At 38.7% G+C, this 23,686-nt stretch overlaps 1 protein-coding gene across 1 annotated transcript in view; it reads right to left on the minus strand.

The window, feature by feature from the left end:
- mtnr1aa (melatonin receptor 1A a) overlaps window positions 1–11,191 on the minus strand; it is an 80,801-nt gene extending 69,610 nt beyond the window's left edge. The window contains exon 1 of the mRNA XM_047364557.1: window positions 10,685–11,191. Coding sequence (XP_047220513.1) covers window positions 10,685–10,868 — 184 coding nt within the window. The 5' untranslated portion in view covers window positions 10,869–11,191. The remainder of the gene's footprint in view (window positions 1–10,684) is intronic.
- Window positions 11,192–23,686: the final 12,495 nt, after the last annotated feature.

Here is a 23,686-nt window from a genome sequence, read left to right on the forward strand (position 1 = left end):
CCATCACCATTGTGAAACAGCATTTTGCTGTTTGGATACTTTTCTTGAAAAAGGACAGGGCCATTGGTAAAGATATAAAAAAAAAAATTGGATACATCTAAATGCAAGGCAATCATAGATAAATAAATGAGGGCACAGACTGCAAAAGTCTTGATACTGAGACTGTACTTTAAGCAGAAGTACAATTGAATGGTTTATGTCAAAGCTTATTTGTGTGTTAGAATGGTCCAGTTAAAAGTCCTGACGCAAACCCAACTAAGAATCCGTGACAAACTGTTGAAGTTCATTTTCACATATGCTTTCCCTCCAATTTAACTGACCTTGAGCTATTTTGCAAAGACACATAAATGTCAAACTCATGAAGTCTAAATATAAATACATGCCATATTTTTCAGATTGTATTTGTAAAACATTATGGAAAGTATGCATTATCATTCTTCTACATTGATGCACTAAGTGGCTTTCCATCATAAAGAATGCTAATAAGACATAATGAAGTTTGTGGGATGTGAATACATCTGCAGGCACTGTATATACATACTCTCTTCTACTCTTTGAGTTCCTTTTATACAGACCTCTTGAACTCTGCCTATGCTTGGCAAGGAGCTGAAAGTGCTACATATATAATGCAGAAACTTTGAAACTCTCTTTCAGGCATATATATTTAAACTAGAAGCTTTATCATTCAACAGATTTTTATGTTTCAGACATTAATTTGAAACAAACTAAACAAAAATGTATATACAGTATATGCTCCAAACGCAGTCAATATATAGTAAAGGCAAGGCAAGGGAAACTTATTTGTATAGCACATTTCACCAACAAGACAATTCAAGGTGTTTTACATGATGAAAACATATGAAGATAAAACATTAAAAAAGTATGTTTCAATAGCATAATAAAGGAAAATTGTACTACAGACTGAAATTAATAATGTTTCTGTTAATAGTTTTAATAATAACATTAAATAATATATGAACTGTCAAACTCAACTCTAAACAAATAAGTTTTTACCTTTGATGTAAACGAACTCAGGGTTTCAGCATTTTTGCAGTTTTCTGGGAGTTTGTTCCAGATTAGTGGAGCATAAGAACTGAATACTGACATGCTTATCCATGTTTGGTTCTGATTCTGAGGTGCAGAGTAGAATTCAACCAGAGGGGTGGTCAGGAAGGTTCATACAATGACAACAAATCTTTAATGTATTTTGTTTCTAAGCCATTCAGTGATTTCTAAACTAACATAACTATTTTAAAGTCTATTCTCTGACATACAGAAAGCCAGTGTAAGGACTTTAAATGTGCTCTACTTTCTAGGTTTTAGTGAGGACGCGGGCAGCAGCATTCTGGATCAGTGTAGTAGTAATCAGTTTAACTAAAGATAGATGCATGGATGAGTTTTTCAAAGTCCTGCTGGAACATTTGTCCTTAAATCCTTGAAATGTTCTTCAGGTGATCGAAGGCCGACTTATAGAGGTTCGGGTCTCAGTCCATTACTATACCCAGATTTCTGGCGTGATTAGTGGTTTCTAGCTATAGTAACTAAAGTTGTGTACTGACTCTTGATCATTCTTCCATTGGTCCAAACATAATTACTTGAATATAATGGCACATCCACACATTGGTTGTTATAATAAACTACCCAACAGTTGAAAGAATTCATACTAACCTGGTGCTATTTTAATGTAGAGCAGTGTGTCATCTGCATAGTTGTGATAACTTATCTTGTTGTTTGTTTTCATCTGTGCTAGGGGGACCCCAGGATGGATCTTTGGGGAACCCTGCATGTGACTTTTGTCAACTCTGATGTAAAGGTACCTTTTGACACAAAAAGGTTCCTGTTCTATAATGAGGACTCATACTGGCCAAGTGCTGTACCATAAAAACCGCCCCAGTTCTCCAGACACACCAGTAATATTCCATGGTCAACAGTACTGAATGCTGGGATGAGCTCCAATAACACCAGCACTGTGGTTCTTCCACAGTCTCAAATTATGCAGATGTCAATGAACACCTTGACAAGGGCAGTCTTGGTATGTGGTGTTGGGGTCATCCATTTTGGGGCCATAGACCGGCTGGGCTGCGCAGTTCGACATGTGCAGCTCAACAGACGTCGCATCTATGCCGTCACCCGGGATTATAAAACCTGAGTGGAAGATGCTGAAGCTGTTAAATGTTAAGAAGGTATTTAACTGTTGAAACACAGCTTCTTCAATAACCTTACTGATGAATGGGAGATCTAAGATAGGCCTGTAATTCTGCAATAGCAACTTGTCCAGATTATTCTTTTTCAAAAGTGGTTTGATAATTGCTGTTTTTAAGGCCTGCAGTAAAACATCTGAAAAAAGGGATGAGTTTATTATTTGAATAAAATCAGATGCTATAACAGGCAAAACTTTCTTAAAGAAAGCTGTGTGTAAAATATCAAGACAGCAGGTGGAGGAGCTTAGTTGATGTATAATTTCTTGCAAGCTTCTAGTCATCATTGTCTAGTTATCAACTTTAAGACAAGGCACCCACACAAGATGACTACTGCACACATTACGGGCATTACTGAGCAAACATTTTTTTAACCCACTGAGAAGCATCAATGTTGACTCTTATGACAGTGACATTTTAATAATGGTGTTAATCATTAATCCTACTCTATTACTGCCAATGCAAACATCACATCAACTGTCAAACATTCAGCTTGACAGTTGATGTGTAGTAAATATTTAATTATTATTTGAAACTTTGCCACTGTGGTGACAAGGAAAAAAGTATTTTCTTTTTGTTACAGTATACAAATGTCTGGTTCTGGGCCCCAGCATTATGCACTCATGGGGACTGCCTCTCAATTTTTGTGATGCTTTTGGCTGTTCCGCAGGGCTTGCAAGGAGCCTTCGCTGTCATCAAAAGCAGGAGCACATGATCCAGCCACCTGACACTGATACAACTAGAAGAGAACACATTATGTATTCTAGCTCTCCAAAGCGGTCACCTCTTTAGATCACATTTTCTCTTCAGACAAACTTTAGAACAGCACTTTAATCACCCCAACCATCTAAGGATACCACAGACTACAGTTTAGTTTTATGAAATAACTTTTAGGAAAGAACTAAAGACTAGGGTTGCACTGATGGATCAGCCCCAATTTCCGAACTTTGGGAGATTTTGTGATTGGCTAACCCTTACATGTGAAACCATTCTTATCTGCTGATCTTATCTACTTGTCTAACCTGCTGCACAAGATTTCTTTCTTTTAAAAAGGAAAAAAAACGAAGGACTAAAGGGACCACAATGCTCTAAACTTTTCATTTATATTTGGGAGCACTACCTCATGTGCAGTTAAAACATGTTTGTATTGTTTCACAGGTATTGTTCAATGTTTATCAGTTAAATAAGATTGAAATATTGAAGGTGTATTGTGACCTTATAACACCTGACAGTGTCAGTTATTTAAAAAGTCGGTATCGGCCAAAATTGGATTCGGCAGATCAGGCTTTAAAGATTGGTAATCAGTGATCGGTCAGAAGACTGCAATCGGTGCACCCCTACTAAAGGCTTTCATCTTTAAAAGAATTTATTGTGTTTAAATGTACTTTGAATTTTGCTACTTTTAGTTATTGTTTTATTTTCTAGTTGTATTTTTACTGTAGCACTTTGAGATTGAAAAATGTAGCTGAAGTGCAGTAGTAATTCAATAAATTATTTTGTTATTTATTGTAATGTACACACACACACAGACACACACACGCATGCACACACACACACTTTTTGGGAAAATTTAGAGAGACCAATTAACACGCATATTTTTGGACTATGGGAGGAAGCCAGAGTACCCAGATAGAACCCAAGCATGCACAGGAAGAACATGCAAACTACACATAGAAAGACCCCAGAATCAGATTCAAATGCTAGATCTTCTTAATACTAGGCCACAGTGCTGCCAACGACACCACCGTGCATGCCTCCTTAAAATTCAGTGGATCTAATTAACTTTAATGGTATTAAAACATTCTTCTGAAATAAGAAAAAGTATGGCACAACAAAAAGAGATTAACATCCACATAAACTTACAGGCTGGACAAGGACAGCATTTATCAGAAAAGTAGCCAAGAGGCCCAAAGTAATTCTGGAGGACCTCAGAGATCCACACCTAATGTGGGGAAATATGTTGATATAACTATTCGTCATGTCTTTTTGGTCAGTATTTTACCTTGCCCACACTATGAAACATGGTGGTGGCAACATCATGCTCAAGAGAGATAGGGAATGTACATAAAGCTGGGATAAGCTAAATACAGCTCAATCCTAAAAATGGAAAGATGTGAGAAACTGGGGCAGATCTTAGTCCAGATCTTGAATACAATTGAAAACTGCTGTTCACAAATCTTCCCCATCCAATCTGATTGAGCTTAAGCTATTTTGCAATGAAAAAAGGGCAAAATGTCCGGTCTGTAGATGAAGCTGGTAGAGACATACCCCAAATTAATTGCAGCTGTATTCGCAGCAAATGGTTGTCCTACAAAGTATTGACTTTACTTATTATGTGACATCTAAAGGCAGTTAGCTCCACTGGCTTTTATTTAGCATATGAAAGTAAATGGGGCTGAATACAAATGCACATCTTACTTCCTTTAGATTTGTCATTCTAACAGAATTTTTAAAATCCACATATCCTTTTTGTTTCCACTTCATAACTGTGCACTTTCATGTTGGTCTATCACATAAAATCCCAAAAAAACCCATAAAACTTTTCGGTTATAATGGGGCCAAATATGAAAAGGAGGTGTTAATGAGTTTGATGAGGAACTACAAAATCCAAGGTACTTTTTGTGTCTTACACTGAGAGATGAATACGACCCTGATAAAGCTCAAATGCTTACAGTTTCTCACAGCCAGAGGATCATAATTTAAACAGGAAGCTGTGAAATCAACATCTGCTCTATAACATATATGGATTTGTTTTCCTTTCTCTCTATTAAGCTCCATGAGGCGGAGACAATTTCTGTGTACAATTTCACAACAAAGCTGGAGCATTTTTACAAACCTAAAACATTCATTTTATTTAGAAACATAGGCTTATTATTGCTCCAGTAACGCAGTAAAATATTAATTGCCAATGATAATGAAACTGAGACTAAAAGGTAAAATATCTCCTTAATGGAGCATAACCAAATCATGCAGTGCTAAACAACATAAACACTCAATCATAAAAGATGGTCCTGCTACAATATGGAGTTTCTGATTTATTTTGCGCAGGGAGAGCTTAGGACACAGAAGTATCAGATCTGTGAGGCTTTTCTCTACCTGTCACTTCAGATTGTGGATGCTACATTAGATGAGTCACTGTTTGAAGTTTCCCGTGCTGCTCCATTTGTTTTATTACTTTTTATGAGTAACAATGGCACAAAAAAGCAGCATTTTTACTAACCATGCCAGTTTAGCTGCTTTATGTGTACATATTCAGGCATAAAGAGCAGGTCAAGATGATTCAATGAAATCTGAACCAAGCATCACAAGGGAGAATATAGGTGATGTAAGTGACTTTGACTATTGCTGACAGCTCAGTTTGACTCTAAAACATTTGATCCACTGGAATACACAAAAATGGTCAGGAAAGAAACAAAAAAACATCTAGAGAATGGTGCTTGTTCAGCCTTTAGTGCCTTTGTTTGCACTAAAGCCTGGCTGGACTGGTTTAGGCTGTTAAGGAGAAAACTGATAATAGAAGGAAGCTGATAGCTGGAAGTGATTATTTGTCATTTTTACAAAAATATCTATATTGTTCTTAATCATTTTAGAGGCCAAGAAACTAAGCATGGAGAGAGACATTCAGTGCTGACAGCCTTCTCAAGTAAATTGCTGGATAATCACACTTCTGAAAACACAACCAAACTATCAAAGTATCAGTTAACCAGTTATTAGACAAAAGGTATGGGTATTGAGGTGAGTGAAGATATTTAAAATTACCAATAGCATCAATGATTCACTAATCAAAAATTTTTATTTTTAAATAATCTGTAATCAGCCCAGAATTGTTTGGTCCAGGTTTGACCAGTCTATATTTTTGTTATCCATGATTGTCTTCTAAGGTGCCCTTAATGCTGACAAAGCACTGCTCCTTTTTGTGTTTTAACTAACAGGATTAAAGGTTTCCTGAATATCAAACTGTGCAGGTTTGAGCAGTTTAATGGTTCAGAGTTCAAATAAGTGCAGCCCAGAATCCTTGGAAAACAGTGAAATGCCTTTATTTTGGTGTCAAAAGAGACCTACACATCAGAAGTGAACTTAAGCTTACAAATCATTCTTTTTTTTTAGTATCACCCTATAAATGGCGACTTGTCCAGGGTGTACCCATAGACTGCTGGAGATAGGCACCAGCTCCCCTGCGACCCACTATGGAATAAGTGGTAGAAAATGACTGACTGATGACTGACCCTGTAAATGTTTATTGGTCCTACTGGATACCTAAAACTCTGCCACACAAACTATTTAAAAGTGGTGAGACCACAAGTGTTACCAGCCAGCCTTTAGTTGACTCTGTCAACATAACTTTGAAACTTTAGAGCTACTTTCTTTCTTACTTCTACACAAAAGTCTGAAACATAGTGTCAGGTTTGCTATGTCTATCAGCCACTGGATGATAAACATTTGAAGAAACAAGGCTTATTGGGATTTTCAAAGTTTTTTCATCTTTTAAATGCTGCTTCAGTGGTTCGTGGGACAACCATAGCCATCTCACTACCTCCAGCAAAGAGCTGTTTAGAATTTGCAGTGTGAATCTGGGAACGTTTCTTTGGGTGCAACCCACAGATCAATTTTCCTCATAAATGTAGCACCATTAACGGGAAAAATGTACTAAAACTAAATTTTTATTTTATTTTTGTGCCAAGTGAATTTTAATGTTCAAATGGCTACCTGTACAAATATTTTCAGATTTTCATGCGAGAAACAGAACTTTCTGAAACTGTTGATAACTGAAAATGTCCCTCAGGGGGAATTATTCCTGTGTTACCATGGCTAGACATTTGACATCAAAACTGTCAGCATCTTCTGATTCTCATTCCTTATCTCCAGAAGTGTACTTGTGACCAAATGTGTGTGAAAAAAATATGATTCCATTATAAAACAATGTCAACTGACAACCAACCTCAGAGAGGCATCTTGCACACACAAAAAAATCCACCCTGTTTCACACCGAAATACCAGATGAAGACACTGAACATTCAAAGCGTTGAGTCTTGTGGAATGGAAGGAAAATACCCACCAAGGTGGCATGTCAGCACTCACGCCCAGCTGTCAGATTTGGTTTTCTCAGATCATATTCCAAACTCTAGTGTTTCTCGCCTGAACAGACAGTCAAAATATTAGCTCTGACAAGGCTGTGTTGGCCTGAATCATTTCAGCTCTAGCACAAAAATAAAAACTCCCTCATTACAACCAGAAAAGGTACATTTAAGATAATGTATTGGCAGTGAGCTGAGGCCACAATTTTGATCGTGCTCACTCATGCAGCTGAGAGTAATCACCATGTGTTGTTGGCTCCCTGCTCACTCTATCATGGGCCGTTTCATGCGCCGACACAGGATTTGGTCATGCATAGACGGCAGCGCTGCTACTTCTTGCAATGTGTGCCTATGATGCCTGCCAGGTTCTCCACTGAGTAAGTTTCATTACTTACTGTTTAATTTATCCCCTTCTAGTCAGACTGCCCTGCAGTTTCTAAAAACATTCAGCACATGCCAAGAAAATATATGCCTACTTGTTTAGCCATAGCGGAGACTCGCCAAAGGGAAATTAAATTTAACTTGGCTGTAAAATGAACCTGCTAAAATACACTCCTGATATTTTTATGCCGTGAAGTCAAATATGTGGTCAAACAATCCTCTGCATTATCAGATTCCTGCTGTGTCTGGTAAAACAAACGATGATTAAAAGCGTGAACAGGATGGTTTTATGTAAATCAATAAGTCTGCCAATCCATATACAATTTGCCAGCAGCTGTTTGACATCAAAATCATAAGAGATTCAAGTTTGGCATGCTCGTCTTCAGACCTTTGAAGGGGAAGTAGCGACTGTGCCCCAAAAGCATGATCTTGAGGAACTGTCTCCAGTTTACCCAAGCCTTGTCAATATTCATGGATTGCAAAATGCAATAAAACGTAATTTCTTTTTAATCTTTAAATATTGCACATTCAGGATGTCAAGTAAAAATTCAAAAAGAGAAAAAGATTTGGTTTAATGAGCTGGAAAGTTTACTCACAAAAGGCACTGAAGTCTTGAAATAATACAAGCTAACTTACATGGTTGATTAAAATCCTGGTGTTGTAATATGACCTCCTTACATGGCATTAACCATAATAAGGAGAAAACTTTAAAGATGCAGTTTCCTAAAGTTACCCATTCTCTCGTATTGTGCTTTTGTCACACCAATTACTGGGCAGTGCTCGACCATAGATAAAATCCACACTTTTTCCTGACTTTCATGAACACAAATTTTTCTAAAGCAGATTAGATGTGAGCAACAGAAACAGAACAGTCAGCACCTTTATTAGGGCTTCGCCAGCTGCTGATTATTACAAAGTATTGATATCATGCTTATCAATTTGCGACCTATAACAGTCAATATACAGAGACTAGCAAGTTATTTGGCATCCCTGGTAAAGTGAAATATTTTAAAATCAACATTTAATTTAAGTGCATTCATTTAGTAGGGATATAAATCCTACAACAAAGAAGTAATTGTTTTTAAAATAATCACTGGGGGCACAATTGTTTATTTCCCTGCTGTTAATACTTTGTACAACCCTCCTTTTGCCAATAGGCCAGCACTTAAGACTAGAACAAAAAGCATCACAGATCCTCTACCCTACTTAAAAGTGGACCTGATTTTTTTCCACCTCTAGTCCATACACAGTTTTCAGTAAGAACACATGCACAGAGAAAAGTCTGAGCAAAGCAGTTGCAGTGAAAGTCCCAATAGAGTTTAGCAATTCTGCATGTTTACATCTGTTATGCTAGGACATGTAAGCCGTTTTTGGTTTGGCATCATTCTCAAACAATTACTTGGCATTTAGGAAGCATTGAATGGTTGCTATGAACACTTGGTGACCTCAAGGTGCCATCCTTTGCTATTGTTCTCTAACAGTGAGCTTAGGAGCTTTTAACCCCCTATAAATCCTTCTCACTGTCCATGGTGGCAACATAAACGTGGATGCTCATCTTGTTTGAATGGTTAAGTTAAGGCAAGCACTTATTCCCTTCTCTGTAAGTGCAATTTTTGCACTTACAGAGATCAGCCTTATGTGTATGACAGTTTCTCTGGTCATTTTGAAGAGTAGCTCAGAATGAACCAGTGAGTTACAGCATAATTTTATAAAAACGGAAAACAAGAAGCCATGGATAACTGATTTAAACTTCCTAGAAACCCTGATCATTTTAGAAAGTAAAGCAAAAAAAAAAAAAAATGTTTCAGTTAAATTTCTTTTAAATGGATTGTTAGGATTACCAATAATCGTGCCACAGGTTACAAAAAAAAAAAAAGGACAATTGTTTCCAAGCACGGGACTTTCCCGCACCAAATAAATAATCTCAAATTACAGGTTGCGTCTTTTCTCAATTTTTAACAATATCATGCCAAAGCAATAACTTATTAATTTATCTAAAGGCTTTTTAACCCCTCTTCACCTGCGGGGACGGGGCGACACAAAATATGTCTGCGTCTACATCTCACAGGAGGTTTGTCTCTCATTGCTATAGTTATCTTTATAACACATGATGGATATCTGATGTGACCATAACATTTCTGCAACGAGAGAAAGACTAAGTGCGTTTAGAAATCAACCCTCCAAAGCCCCCTCCCCCCAAATGATGACAGCGATGATAAGCGCCGCTGCCAGTCAGAGTGAGTAGACCTGAGCACGACAGGAGCCTCTTAGGTTTTCTCATCGGCGCTCTTTATTCTGACTGTTAAATGATGAGCGCTTTACCGCCTCCATAGCCAAGACATACATTGCTTGTTCACAAAGGGCCCACAATCTAATCCACAGCCCCTACTATCATGGTATTCACAGTGAAATGGGGCGTTTAAAAGCACATATAGCTAAGAAACAAACAAACAAAACAAACAAAAAAAACTAAAAGGTGACATTTGTTTCTCACTTTATGAGATTAAAGAAATAAGCTGGGAGGTGTCTGGTGAGCGCAGGGCTTTCTCCGTGGTTTCCAGTCAATAATCGTGACAATGCGTCTTTTCGAGGCTGTTTTACCTGTCTGGAACTTGGTGGAGGTCGGTGGAATTTTGTTAGTCTCAAAAGCACTTCGGAGCTAGCTGATGATAATGTCTTAATTTCTGTCAGCTGCACGCAGCAAACATAAGGACAATTATTCAATAACAAGTTGCTAAATGAATAAATAGGAGATTGCGTTGTTTAAAGTGTCCTTTTTTTTTTATTACGAACTCAAATTTGTGCTTACCATCCTGAAGCCGAACATTTTTCTCTCCTGCGGCGCCTGCGTAATAAACTTGGTTTCTCATTAATAAACGTGTTTCCACGTGAGTGGGCCCGCGCCACGAATCACTTGTTGACGTTTGTTTTGTTTTTGTCGCAGCTGAGTAATCACGCGCGCTCAACATATCTCCACTTTTCTTTTGCTTTTGTTTTTCACGTATTTATTTCCACACTTGCCGTGCTCACCTGCGTTCCTGAGCTTCTTGTTTCGATACACGGAGAAGATAACCAGCAGGTTCCCCAGGATGTCAACGACTATGGTGAAGATGAGAAAGCAGCCCAAAGTTGTGGTGACCCACGGCGGGCGGCTCAACACGGCCTCACTGGGGTCCCGAGCGGAGCTGTTCAGGTGAGACCCATTTATTACCATTGTAATGCACAGCTGCAGAACTTTTCCCCCCAACTGAGCCAAATTCACGCCTTCCGTGACTCCTCCGCGAGCCCTACAGAGTGGGCACCGGTGGTTTGATACTACAACCTCCCACGGGTTTCATGTTCATCTTCTCCACGAGCGCCTCTTCTTCCACTCTCTCTCTCTCTCTCTACCCCCTGCCTGTCAAGGCTTTCACCCAGCTGCCAAGGATCAGCTCTCCGCTCTCTCTGCTCTGTTCTCCTCGGAGTCACTTCTGCGCCCGTGTGCCATTCACTCTGTCGGTACGCATGTGTGACATAAAGCCGCCACTTCAAACCTTCCCAGCATGTGATTAAACAATCCAAAGGGGAGCGATTCCACTCAAGAAGGGAGAAATACTGTCGCTTGGTGGCTGCGATGTGGAAAAGCAGGCCGTGTCCTACTTCCCTTCATATATCCCTGTGCGGGTTCATTAATTTCTTTGTGGTTTCAGCCTCGCATTTTTTCTCCACAATCCCGTTCATTATTATTTTAAAGAATCATTCATGTTAAACCTCTTTCTGGAAAAAAAAAAAAAAAAAAGCCTACCTACTTACAGGCGGGAGGGCTTATTATTTTATAAACGCTACCTGCCAAGTTTATAGGTATACCTGAAAATAATTTCCTGTTTGACTCAATTTTTATATTTTTTTTACCAACGCATACAATGAAATGCATGCAGTAACACCCCAGAACTTACACAACACACTTCTTAACATGGTAAAGCACTTTTCTGTGCATCTTTCAGGATGAGTAGGTTGGGTGAAGGACGAAAGTGATGACAGGATTGTTGGATGTACATAGTTTAAAAACGAGGACAAGAAAACTTAGAAGGAAGCACAGAAAAACAGGACAAGGAACATGGGGGAGTCACAGGCACAACAGGAGAGAACGGCATGAAACCAGAGAGTCTAACGGGAGGATCCAGCAGAGAGCAATGTGATTAAAGCTTTAAATATACAGAGAGAGAATGTTATTGGATGCAAGTGTGTGTCAATCAGGCCATATGTGGAGCAGCTGAGGCAGAGAGAAGGCAGGGAACTAAGGGAGAGGGAGAACTAAAACATCCAAACACTAGGGGGGATTTAACAGAGATAATTCAAATGTGCAAAGAAAACAAGAATGAATTAAGATATAAGTATACAAAGGAATGCACTAAAATGGCAGCACTAAGAGAAAATAAACAACAGGGAAATGAAGAAAACAGAGACATGAAAGAAACTCAAAACTCTTAACACCTAAGATTCTTACCAGAATCTGCATAGGTATTTTATGCATTTATTTTAAGATAAATGGGTTGAGGCCTCTTCTACAGGTGCAAATAAAACCTTTCATTTCAGTAATTCCATCAGAAACCCCAAAGTTAGATTAATTACCATTACTTAATTCTGTTCATTTTGTTGATTATGACTCACAGCTAATTAAAACCTCAATTCTGGTTTCTATGAATATTTAATACAGAAACATTATATTGTGGTCTGACTTTACAATTGTCCAGAAAACACTCAATGACATTCTTCACAAGCAGTGAAGCCCCAAAAGGTCATTGCTAAAAAAGGCTGGTTTTAACTGGCTGATGGAAAGTTAAGTGAAAGAAAAAAAGTTCTGCTCTCCAATTTACTCTTTTCAAATTAAAATAAATTTAGGATTTAATCTGGAAATCAATGTCCCAGAGTCTGAAGGAAGAATTGAAAGGGATATAATTCAAGTTGCTTGAAGTCCAGTGCGAAGTTTGCTGAGTCAGTGATCTGGTAGAGAGCCATGTCTGCTGCTTCTGTTGGATGAATGTACACTGCTCAAAAAAATAAAGGGAATACTTAAACAACACAATATAACTCCAACTAAATCAAACTTCTGTGAAATCAAACTGTCCACTTAGAAAGCAACACTGATTGACAATCAACTTCCCATGCTGTTGTGCAAATGGAATAGACAACAGGGGGAAATCTTTGGCGATTAGTAAGACACACTCAATAAAGGAGTGGTTCTGCAGGTGGGGACCACAGACCACTTCTCAGTACCTATGCTTTCTGGCTGATGTTTTGGTCACTTTTGAATGTTGGTGGTGCTTTCACACTCGTGGTAACATGAGACTCTGCAACCCACATAAGTGGCTCAGGTAGTGCAGCTCATCCAGGATGGCACATCAATGTGAGCTGTGGCAAGAAGGTTTGCTGTGTCTGTCAACGTAGTGTCCAGAGCCTGGAGGCGCTACCAGGAGACAGGCCAGTACACCAGGAGACGTGGAGGAGGCCGTAGGAGGGCAACAACCCAGCAGCAGGACCGCTACCTCCGCCTTTGTGCAAGGAGGAACAGGAGGAGCACTGCCAGAGCCCTGCTAAATGACCTCCAGCAGGCCACAAATGTGCATGTGTCTGCACAAACGGTTAGAAACCGACTCCATGAGGATGGTATGAGGGCCCGATGTCCACAAATGGGGGTTGTGCTCACAGCCCAACACCGTGCAGGACGCTTGGCATTTGCCAGAGAACACCAGGATTGGCAAATTCGCCACAGGTGCCCTGTGCTCTTCACAGATGAAAGCAGGTTCACACTGAGCACATGTGACAGACGTGACAGAGTCTGGAGGCACCGTGGAGAGCGATCTGCTGCCTGCAACATCCTTCAGCATGACTGGTTTGGCAGTGTGTCAGTAATGGTGTGGGGTGGCATTTCTTTGGAGGGCCGCACGGCAAGAAGAAGACATTGAAGCTATGGACTGGCCCGCCTGTTCCCGAGACCTGAATTGGATTGAGCACATCTGGGACATCATGTCTCGCTCCATCCACCAACGTCACGCTGCACCACAGACTGTCCAGGAGTTGGTGAATGCTTTAGTCCAGGTCTGGGAGGAGATCCCTCAGGAGACCATCCGCCGTCTCATCAGGAGCACGCCCAGGTGTTGTAGGGAGGTCATACAGGCACGTGGAGGTCACACACAATACTGAGCCTCATTTTGACTTGTTTTAAGGACATTACATCAAAGTTGGATCAGCCTGTAGTGTGTTTTTCCACTTTAAATTTGTGTGTGACTCCAAATCCAGGCCTCCATTGGTTCATAAATTTGATTTCCATTGATGATTTTTATGTGATTTTGTTGCAAACTGCCTTGACTGCCTTGAGAGACCATAGCCAAACTTTTTAAGTAACCTGGGTTTTTTATTTATTTAGTGGCACTAGTTGGCTTTATTTAATAGTAGATAGACAGGAGATGGGCAAAGAGAGAAGGGGGAAGACATGCAGCAAAGGTCCCAGGGTGTCTGCGTCGAGGACTCGTTGTCTCTGTATATGGCACTCTACCTGTACACCACGAGCTGCGTTGGGCTTTAACACCAAGCCACATTGTTGCATTAATTCATACAAAAGGAACCCCAACCATGTATTGTGTGCATGTACTGCCCAGGACAAGGACATACTTTTCTGTAGGCCAACATTTTTTGCATGGAAAATAAACTTTGCTTTTGTTTTATTAAAATTTTCTGAGGAACAAAATTTTTGGGTTTCATTAGCTATAAGCAAAAATCATCAAAAGTAACAGAAATAGATACTTCATATATCACTCTGAATGTAATAAATGCATGTAATATGAATATGATGATATTCCAATTTATTGAGATGAACCTACTCTAACAAGCAGCTTCTGTACCATTTGTCTACCTGTTAATCTAAACCAAATGTGAATCCTTATCCAGTGCTTTGTTCAATGCAGCATGTGAAATAGAAAAGAAGAAAAAATTGTAAAAAACTACAAATTGCTAGGTTTTGATCACTATTCTTGCTTATAAAATAACAACACGATTGAACACTTGTTAAGCAAAAGTCCATACATTTATGTTCATTTTACTTTTATTTATACAAGTAATCTCATTACGATAAGTGGTCTCATTTTCAAGAGAGATATGTTCAAAGCCCACAAAAGGTATCAGTTGTATTAAACAACCAAAGCAGTATAATTGCATACTACAAATAAACTCAATAAATCAAATCAAATAAAAAAAAGCCTTTAGTGGGCCTATTTAGGGATTTCAAGGCAGTGCAATAAGGTATAAATGTCAAAAATTGAAACACTGATTCATATTTATTTTTTTAGTGATGATCTGGCTGCCACAAAAAAAAGTCTTGGAGAATCTGTGAGAACATTATGCTGCTTAAATAAGACATATCGTTTCCCGGTATTCACCTGAGAGTCAGGCAAAATGAAAAGATATTAAACCAAAGCTGGATCACACTAAGGTCCAGGTTAAGGTATGTGGGAAAACGTACATAGAGGAAGCATAAAGTACTTTTATACACTAAAAAAGAAATGAGATTGTTAAAAAAAAAATTTAATGGGAGGAAACTGGTGCGGCTATCTGAAAACCCTAAATTAAGAACTTGAAAGATCATACTGTCAGGATCTGTCTGTTAGGGTTGTTTGTTTTCATTTCCCATAGATCTGGTTTCCTTTAGTTTTGTCATTCTGTCTGGTCCCTTGTTTACCTTCTACCTACCTTAAAACTCAGAATGACAGATACGGTTATAAAATGCAGAGATTTTCCTGCCGTGTTAATAGGGAAGTCTTTTAAATCCTTTGAAGAACTTTAAAGGGAGCTAAATAAAAAAACAATCAAGATCTGATATCTCAATATAACACACTTTTATGATACAGCAATTAATAGTGCTATTTACAGAGAATGTGAAGAAATTTTTTTACATAAATGTAGCTGCTTATAAGGTAACCAGTTAAAAAGTTTCCAAAACGGTGTAAGAAGAGCTTGCAAAAGTGTAGTGGTACCAACTCAATATATGTTACTTAACACTGGGAATAATACCTTGATGTTGAATTATCTGTGTGATTGCTATGCCACATGATAATTTAGCTGAAATAGTTTATTAAGTTTCTCTATATCTCCTCATCAGAGATATTACAGTGCTGGATGCAATGTGACCAATTTGAAGTGACATTATTTTAAATCTGGATAGTTTGCTCAGGTACCAGATCCCAAAAGATGCAAGTATAAGTATTACTGTAGAAAAGCCTTCATAGAAAGCTGGCTGAAAATGAATGTATTAAAGTTAGTAGATGACTTGTTATGGAAGAAAAGCTGCACAACCAACTGCAAAGAAGACAGCCAGCTGACTGAGTGAGGATGCACACAACTTGGTGTTATAGGAGACAACGGATGGGCATCAGTACTGTTAGCATGAACAACCTGTACCATTGCTATTTCTGATTAATGTCCCTAACAGTATCAATTATTTTCAACCGGACACAGTGGCATCAGCCGCTAACATCTTTCCATCCAGGCGACAAAGCAGTGGGTCTGTTGTGAAACCTGTATCCGGATACTACGGCACAAACTGCATCAGCACTGAAATTCAAAGCTGTAATGGAAATGATGGGGAAAACTGCCACCCATCAACCAGTGTAACACTGTGTTACCAAAGAGACTCACCGCAGTTTTCGTGGTGAAACTCTGCTACCTAAGGAGTCTCACTTAAGTCCTCTACCAGCTTGGGCATCAAAAGATGTGGCAGGTACTGACAGCTTCCCTAGTGCCTTCAACTGGCGTCTATGAAAGATTATCTGGAAAATAGAAAAACAATTTCCTTTAAATGTATATTTTTAATATACTGAAAAGATAAATAAATTAGTTTTTAAAAATAAAGTGACATTAGCAGCACAATTACACAGCCAATTGTAGTAGATGGCTTTTCATTTCTGCTGGAGTAGTTTTAATTTGAAAAGAAGGCTGTAGAGATGCAAATTAAACTGAATGGGGCTCAGCCGGATAAGATTACATTTCATGCAACTGAAAAATTTAACCATGTTGCTTTTTTGTAATATGCTTCAACATGACATCTTTTATAAATTAGCCAATTATAAATCCAATCTTTGCTGATTATTATTCTCCTGGTCACCTCACTGACAAAGGTTCTTCTTCCAGACATCTTTATTTGAGGGAAATCTACTTCTGGGAACACTCAAAATTCTCATTTTGATACTTTTTTATTTTCATTATGTCTATGCAGTTTTATCAGGTAAACTCTCAGCAACATCCCAGATTTATGAGAGAGAATCATCTTGAGTTGTTTTCTGAACTCTCACTTGTTTCATATTCAGAATCAATTCATTATATTCTATGATACTCATAAAATAGGTGATTGCAGAACACAATAATTTTGCCTTCCTAGTCATATATTGCAATGTAGCATTTATAGGGGAACATATTCTTTCAATGAACAGCTTTTCTTGCAGCCTAATAAAAATTGCTGCTGCATTTGAAAATAAGGAGAAAAAGACAAAGGAGCGAAACTGTTTTGAATAATTACATTGTAGGATATTTTAAAAGTTTTGCAACATAATTAGTACCTTGTGTAACAATGGGGGGAAAAAATCACAGATTCGATTTATGCATGTCGTTTTGCTGATATTAGAAAAAAATGTCAAAGCATCAAAACAAGTGGAACATTTTGAGCTTCTTTATTGCAGCAGCTTTTACTCTGAATGTCTGTGGTTCACAGCTACAGTTTTCATTAATTTACTGCTCCATTTTGTCGGAAGGTAATAAAGTACGAGCATTGAAATTAACAATAAAACGTTACTTGCTGAAATTTGATTTCTAGTTATTTCTCACTGGAAGCCAAGGGCTGTGGGATTTTGTGGGAATTTGCCATGACTGGTGAATATAGTTTGAAATTGGCACATTACAGTCAATAAACTCAAAACACTGAATCTAACATTTGTCAAATAAGAGTTGGAACTGGTACAGTTCCATTGGAAAGTTTACCTACACTCATTGTGACCACAAATGTGTAGATCTTAGTTCTGTCATGGTTTATTTCAACTATCCTTTTCCAAAATGCATTGACAATGCAGCAGAAAATTGTGGGTTTTCACTAATTCATAGAATCACAATTATACATACTGGGATGACAATTTACATATACTCTGCTAATATTTAATTAAATATCCCTTAGCAAGTTGCATCTCAATCTCATGCTTTTTGTTGCCATCAACAAGCTTCTGGCATAACTCTTGTTGGTCATAGTAGTTGGTTTCCTTCAATCCACCAGGCTTTTAGGCAAATCATCAGTGCAGTTCAGGAGAGGGCTTACAATTAGTCAGCTTTGTCCAATTTGGAATCAGTTTAAATTTTTTTGGAACACCCAGCAATATCCAAGTTTTAACCATCTTGCTAAATGATTCAAGATAAAATGGAAAAATTTGAAAGGCTGTCTTCCATTTTCATTACTCTGTCCGCCTTTGTGCCAAGCACTAGGATCACAGGCAGATAAAACAGCCCACCATGCTACCATCCATCACCTTTTTGACAGATGGTACAGCTTCTTAGATTTGCATCCTCACTCTGAGTCCTACCAACACAACGTCTTGCCATTATGACCAAATAGCTTAATAAATAAATAATAATAGAAATAAATTGTTTGCATATCGATCTGGATATCAGTGGTATTGTTAAGCACTTTGAGTGGTTGCTATGACTAGAAAAGCACTATAAATTCAGTCCATTTACAATTTAAAACCTTAAATACATTTTGCCCAAGATTGCCTCCATTTTGTTGGTCTAAAAGTTTAGCCTTTTTTTTTATAGATAAACAAGATCATTAAGACAAGTTTAACTGTAGTCCTTTCATACAAGAGTCTTAGCTGCACATATTTATGCATTCAGCACCATAGCTTAAGTAATCAATCATAGATCATTGCTGAGACAAAGACAGGCTGGGTCATAGTCATATTGTATTTGTTATACAGGTATAAGTGAACATACAGATACACCTAATAAGCTGCACTCCAGGCTTTTAAGTCCACCTCCTGCCTGTGACAAAATCCAGTGACTTTGGACCTTATTCGTACTTCTAATGTCAAAACTAATTGAGCCTTTCCCAGGAGGAGAGCTTAAAGGAAAAAGAGGACAGTAAGGAGCAGAAAGACATACATTATTCTTCTAACCCTGAGCTGGTAATATTTTTAGATTAAACATCACCAGAGTTGCAAGGAGACGTTTTAAAGAAGGATGGTGTCTGATCAGTTTTAGTTGCTCTTAGAAAAGGTCTGGGACAGAAAAATTATACTTTACAATTAACTGAAAGTAGTTGCTGATTGTGATTCATTAAACCAAGACAGAAGTGAAGCTACTCTGTGAATTTAAAACATCTGACTGCAAGGCTTAATTTATTTGTTTTCAAATGAGAAGTTGTGAAAGGATAGTTTGACTCCAAAGAATTATCTGGACCTTTTCCATCTTAGATAAAATCAGCTGCTGTCTATCAAAGAACTGTCCAGCTAACGATGTGACCTACAGAAATTAAAAGAAAGCCCTTGTCTGACTTATTTCACATTACATAAGGCGGTTCTCATTTCTAGATGCATAGTTTTAATTTAACAGTGTTCATGAATCATGACAACCCGTAGCAGGGGTGTCAAACTTCAGTCCTTGAAGGCCGGTGTCCTGAAACCTTCAGATCAGGTCCAACACACCTGAACACACAGTCACGTTGTCCAGAGCTCTGGTTACCTTATTCTTAGATTCAGGTTTGATGAAGCAGAGGCACATCTAAAAGTTGCAGGACAACTTTGTTCAACAATAGGGTACCGTATTTTCCGCACTATAAGGCGCACTTAAAAACCTTAAATTTTTTCAAAAAATGACAGTGCGCCTTGTAATCCGCAGCGCCTTATATATGGATCAATTGGTTAATTGGTTGATCCATACTGGTTGTACACGGCGCTCTGTCAAATGTTTCAGTACGACTGGTAAACTACAAAGCTGCACCGCTTGCAGCATTACGGCTACCGTAGTCAGGGGCGTCGCCAAAGTAATAGCGGTAAACACCTGTACTGTGCTTACTCCTAGTCCAACACCACTTGTGTGTGTATAACGTTTGAATGTACTGTTGCAGGAATTGCCTGAACTATATGTGATTAGAAGCTCAGTGTGTGGGGTGTATGTTTCGTGTGTGTGTGGAAGATGTTGACATTACTCCTCCGGACAGAGGTGGCGCTGTGTGCTGCCGTAGCTGAGAATCAAGAGTGAAGGAGTGACGTCGGTATTATTGTGTGTGTGGGGTGGGTAGAGACGGCGACCGGAGCAGCGGTGTATGAGTCTGTAAGCCCTGTGTTTTTACGTGCTGCAAAGTCATTAAAAAGAACCCCGAATCTCGTCAACAACTCAGTGTTTTGATGCTGTTTCTTCATGCTCAACTCAGCAACGTATGAGTGAGGGAGTTAACCCCGAGGAAACTAGTAACTTCGGCCCTGGAGAAAGCGTCTCCCCTGTGTCATCAGACTACGGTCAGGGGACAGAAACAGGAAAGGTTAACAGTACTAACGTTTGATTTAGTGCATCAAACTGTTTCTTTTACGTGTTTACTGAATCAGGGAAAAGTTCCCTTTCACGTTTTAACTAACGTTTGATTTCAACTTCAACTTCATAGACTCCAATGCATTCCTAACGTGCGGTTGGCTCTATTCAATAGAATTCTATGTAGAGGAGACCTTACCATGAGAGTGAATGGAGTTATCAGAACGCTGGTTTGTAGTGTATTAATAAAGTTTGACTGACTGACTTATCTGACTGTTTTGTTGACATTCTCTTTAGCACAGCTCCATCTAGTGGATGCATAACGCAACCCCAGTCAAACGTTTGACTGCAGTAGCTTCTATTCTATGCGCCTTATAATCCGGTGCGCCCTATATATGAAAAAAGTTCTAAAATAGGCCATTCATTGAAGGTGCGCCTTATAATCCGGTGCGCCTTATAGTGCGGAAAATACGGTAGTTTTTTTTAGAGTGCTTCTTTACCCTCTCAGGTAAAAAAAAACTTTTTTACCCTGGAACAAATTTGCCCATAAAAATGGCCCTGGTAGGCAAGGAGCTCTTTTCATATTACCTTGAACCAGAAATGCTGACTTCAGTGTGAGACTCTGACATGAGGTGCCTTTAAGTCGCCAAAATAAAAGATTATAGACTCAACTTAGATTTGTAGCATAAAGACTTGAGAGTTGACTAGGACTCAAGTCTTTAGTAACAGCTTTTATCTCATGTAGTGAGGGGGAAAGGAAGCCGGTATATGAGCTGCAGACTGCAGCGGCTGGGCATGTTTTACTGTAAAAGGATGCACTTCATTATTAGCCAGTGGTGGATTATGGGCTTGTAATGGCTCATGACAATCTCTCTATGTTAGCTGTTCAGAATAATTACCACCAAATGATTGTTGTAATAAATGATTTTTGATCATTGCAGAACAAAAAAAAACATAATTTACCTCTGACATTCTTTCGCCGTTACGGTAGCTGCAACATTACATGGACCATCCAAATGTCAAAATAAAATCACTGTTTTGTTCAATCAGAAGTTTTATTTACTTACAACATGTTGCCTCATTCATTATGTTGTAATTTATGCGTTAATACCATTTTGTAACATTTTTGTGGCACTAGTGGCCTTTATTTTGTCAGTTAACTGACAGGAAATCAGGTGGAGAGAGAAGACATGCAGCAAAGTTCAATGGCAGGGACTGAACCCTTGAGGCTGCGTCGAGGACTGTAGCCTCTGTACATGGGTCGCGCACTTTACCCCTGCGCCAATGCCGCACCCTTTACTTTATTTTTTTTTTACATCTTTACTATTTAGAACTGAGACCAAATATTTAAATGTGGATTCAGGTAAAAATATTTCCCAATATTATTAAACATTCTGCAGATCAGAATGAGGAGAAGAAAACCCTCCAAACAACTTTTATTGCAATATATAGTGAAGGAGTGGACAATATAAAGGCAGAGATAAACAGGTGTTTACCCAGTTATTAAAAGACAGAACAGCACTTTGTTTGATTCATTCAGAAATTCAACATTAACTGGTTTCAATATCTATTATTTTTCTTAGAACATAAATGTCTGTTTCTATTTCTACTAGGGTAAATATTACATTTGATCAATTTCCAAAATAATATTAAGCTTTTGGGAGCTTTTCGGAATATTTTGCATGGACATTTTTTTTAAATGATTAAAGATAAATACTGAAAGATTACAAGACAAATAATAAATGTTTATTTAATGATTAAGACCTACAGACGGTACAGGTTTGGAATCCTAACCTACATTGATGTAGGGTGAGAAGTGCTCTGTGTGACCCACACTGAGGATATTGTCAGGTGGTGGAAGGAGCATTTTGAGGATCTCCTCAATCTGGCCACCTCTTCCTCCGTGAAGCCGAAAGGTGATTCCATCAGTACCTTGGCAGAGGTCACCAAGATAGTAAAAAACTCCCTGGCAGCAGGGAACTAGATGAAGTACTGAAGGTTCTTGACAATGTGGGACTGTTGATTGACACGACTCCTCAGTGTCACATGGAGGACTGGGAAAACTGTTGGAGTGGCAGAGTTGGGTGGTGGTCCAAATTTTTAAGAATGGGAACCAGAGAATGTGTTCCCCCTATTAAGGGATCACAGTTCTTAGCCTGTGGTGGAAGCTTACTCTGGGATGTTTGAGAGGAGACTCCAACTGATTGTTGATGCTCGGTTCCATGACTAGCAGTGTGGCTTTTGTCCATGGAACAGTGGACCAGATTGGAGGAGGTCATGGGAGTTTGCTTCTCCAGTCTACATGTATTTTGTGGATCTGGAAAAGGCAGAGACAAGGTATTATGTTGGAGGTGCTGAGGGAAGACTAGGCATCAGGATGGCTTGTAAAGGCTATCTGACCCTTGTAATCCCAAAGCAAAAGCTGTGTCCCTATTCTCAGCAATATGTTGAGCTTGTGACAGTGGCTGTTGGACTCTACCAGACCTGCCCCTTGTCACCAATACTGTTTGTATTGTTCATGGGCAGTATCTCAAGGCGCAGTCATGGTGAGAAGGGTGTCCAGTTTGGGACCCTTAAGATCTCATCTTTTGCTTTTTGCAGAAATGGTGGTTCTGTTGGCTTCTCCAACAGAATCTCGCCACTCCAACGCTTTTACCAGTCCTGCATGTGATATTGAAAGCCACAACCTTTAGTGTGCACTGGAATAATTTACAACTAGATGTGAATCGGCTGAGATGAGTTAGCTTCTCTTAGTCTGAGGCCACCACAAAAAGGGGGACTGCTCCCTCTGTCTTACGGGTAGTTTCTGCCTCAAGCGGAGAAGTTTGTTGTTTTGTTCAAGAGTGATGGTAGAATGGAACAGGAGATGGATAGATGGATTGGGGCTTCAAATCCCAATACAAGCAGCTAAAAAGAATTTTTTCCACCACCAGATTGTAATCGCGATTGGAGGGTATTATGAGATTTTGTGACATAGAAACTCCACAATATCTACTGCTAAAGTAAAGTTTGTTGTTGATGTTATTTTTAGCTGACAATTTTTATAATTGTATCTTTTTCTTTTGCTTATTCTTAAAAGTTGCATCTGCTTTTCAAATCATTAAATACGAGGTTTGGTGCATTTAGCTGTTTCAAATTGAGTGTTGGAAATTTTTCTGCAAACAAATTTCTAAGCGGTTTATTGTAGAATTTTCACCTAATTTATTAGTGGCATATTTCATAGTGTATATCAGTAAATGAGTTTTCATTTAGTTGCCCTCTTATCTTTGCTGAAGTCCTCGTTTCCAATCTTGTGATTTCATCAAAAGCAGTGAGACTTGAATTATGGAAAAATAAAAAGGGTTATAAATCAGAAACATAATCTATAAAGTTGTAAGCTCACGACATTGAAAATCAAGATAAGTAAATGCTGGATGCAGTGAGGGAATCAACAAGTTGTACTGTGTTGTTTTGTTTTTCTCTTTTAAGAAAAAAACACTGCAGATTCAGCCAGGG

This window comes from Girardinichthys multiradiatus, chromosome 5 (genome assembly GCF_021462225.1).
Source record: "Girardinichthys multiradiatus isolate DD_20200921_A chromosome 5, DD_fGirMul_XY1, whole genome shotgun sequence".
NCBI classification, from domain to species: domain Eukaryota; kingdom Metazoa; phylum Chordata; class Actinopteri; order Cyprinodontiformes; family Goodeidae; genus Girardinichthys; species Girardinichthys multiradiatus.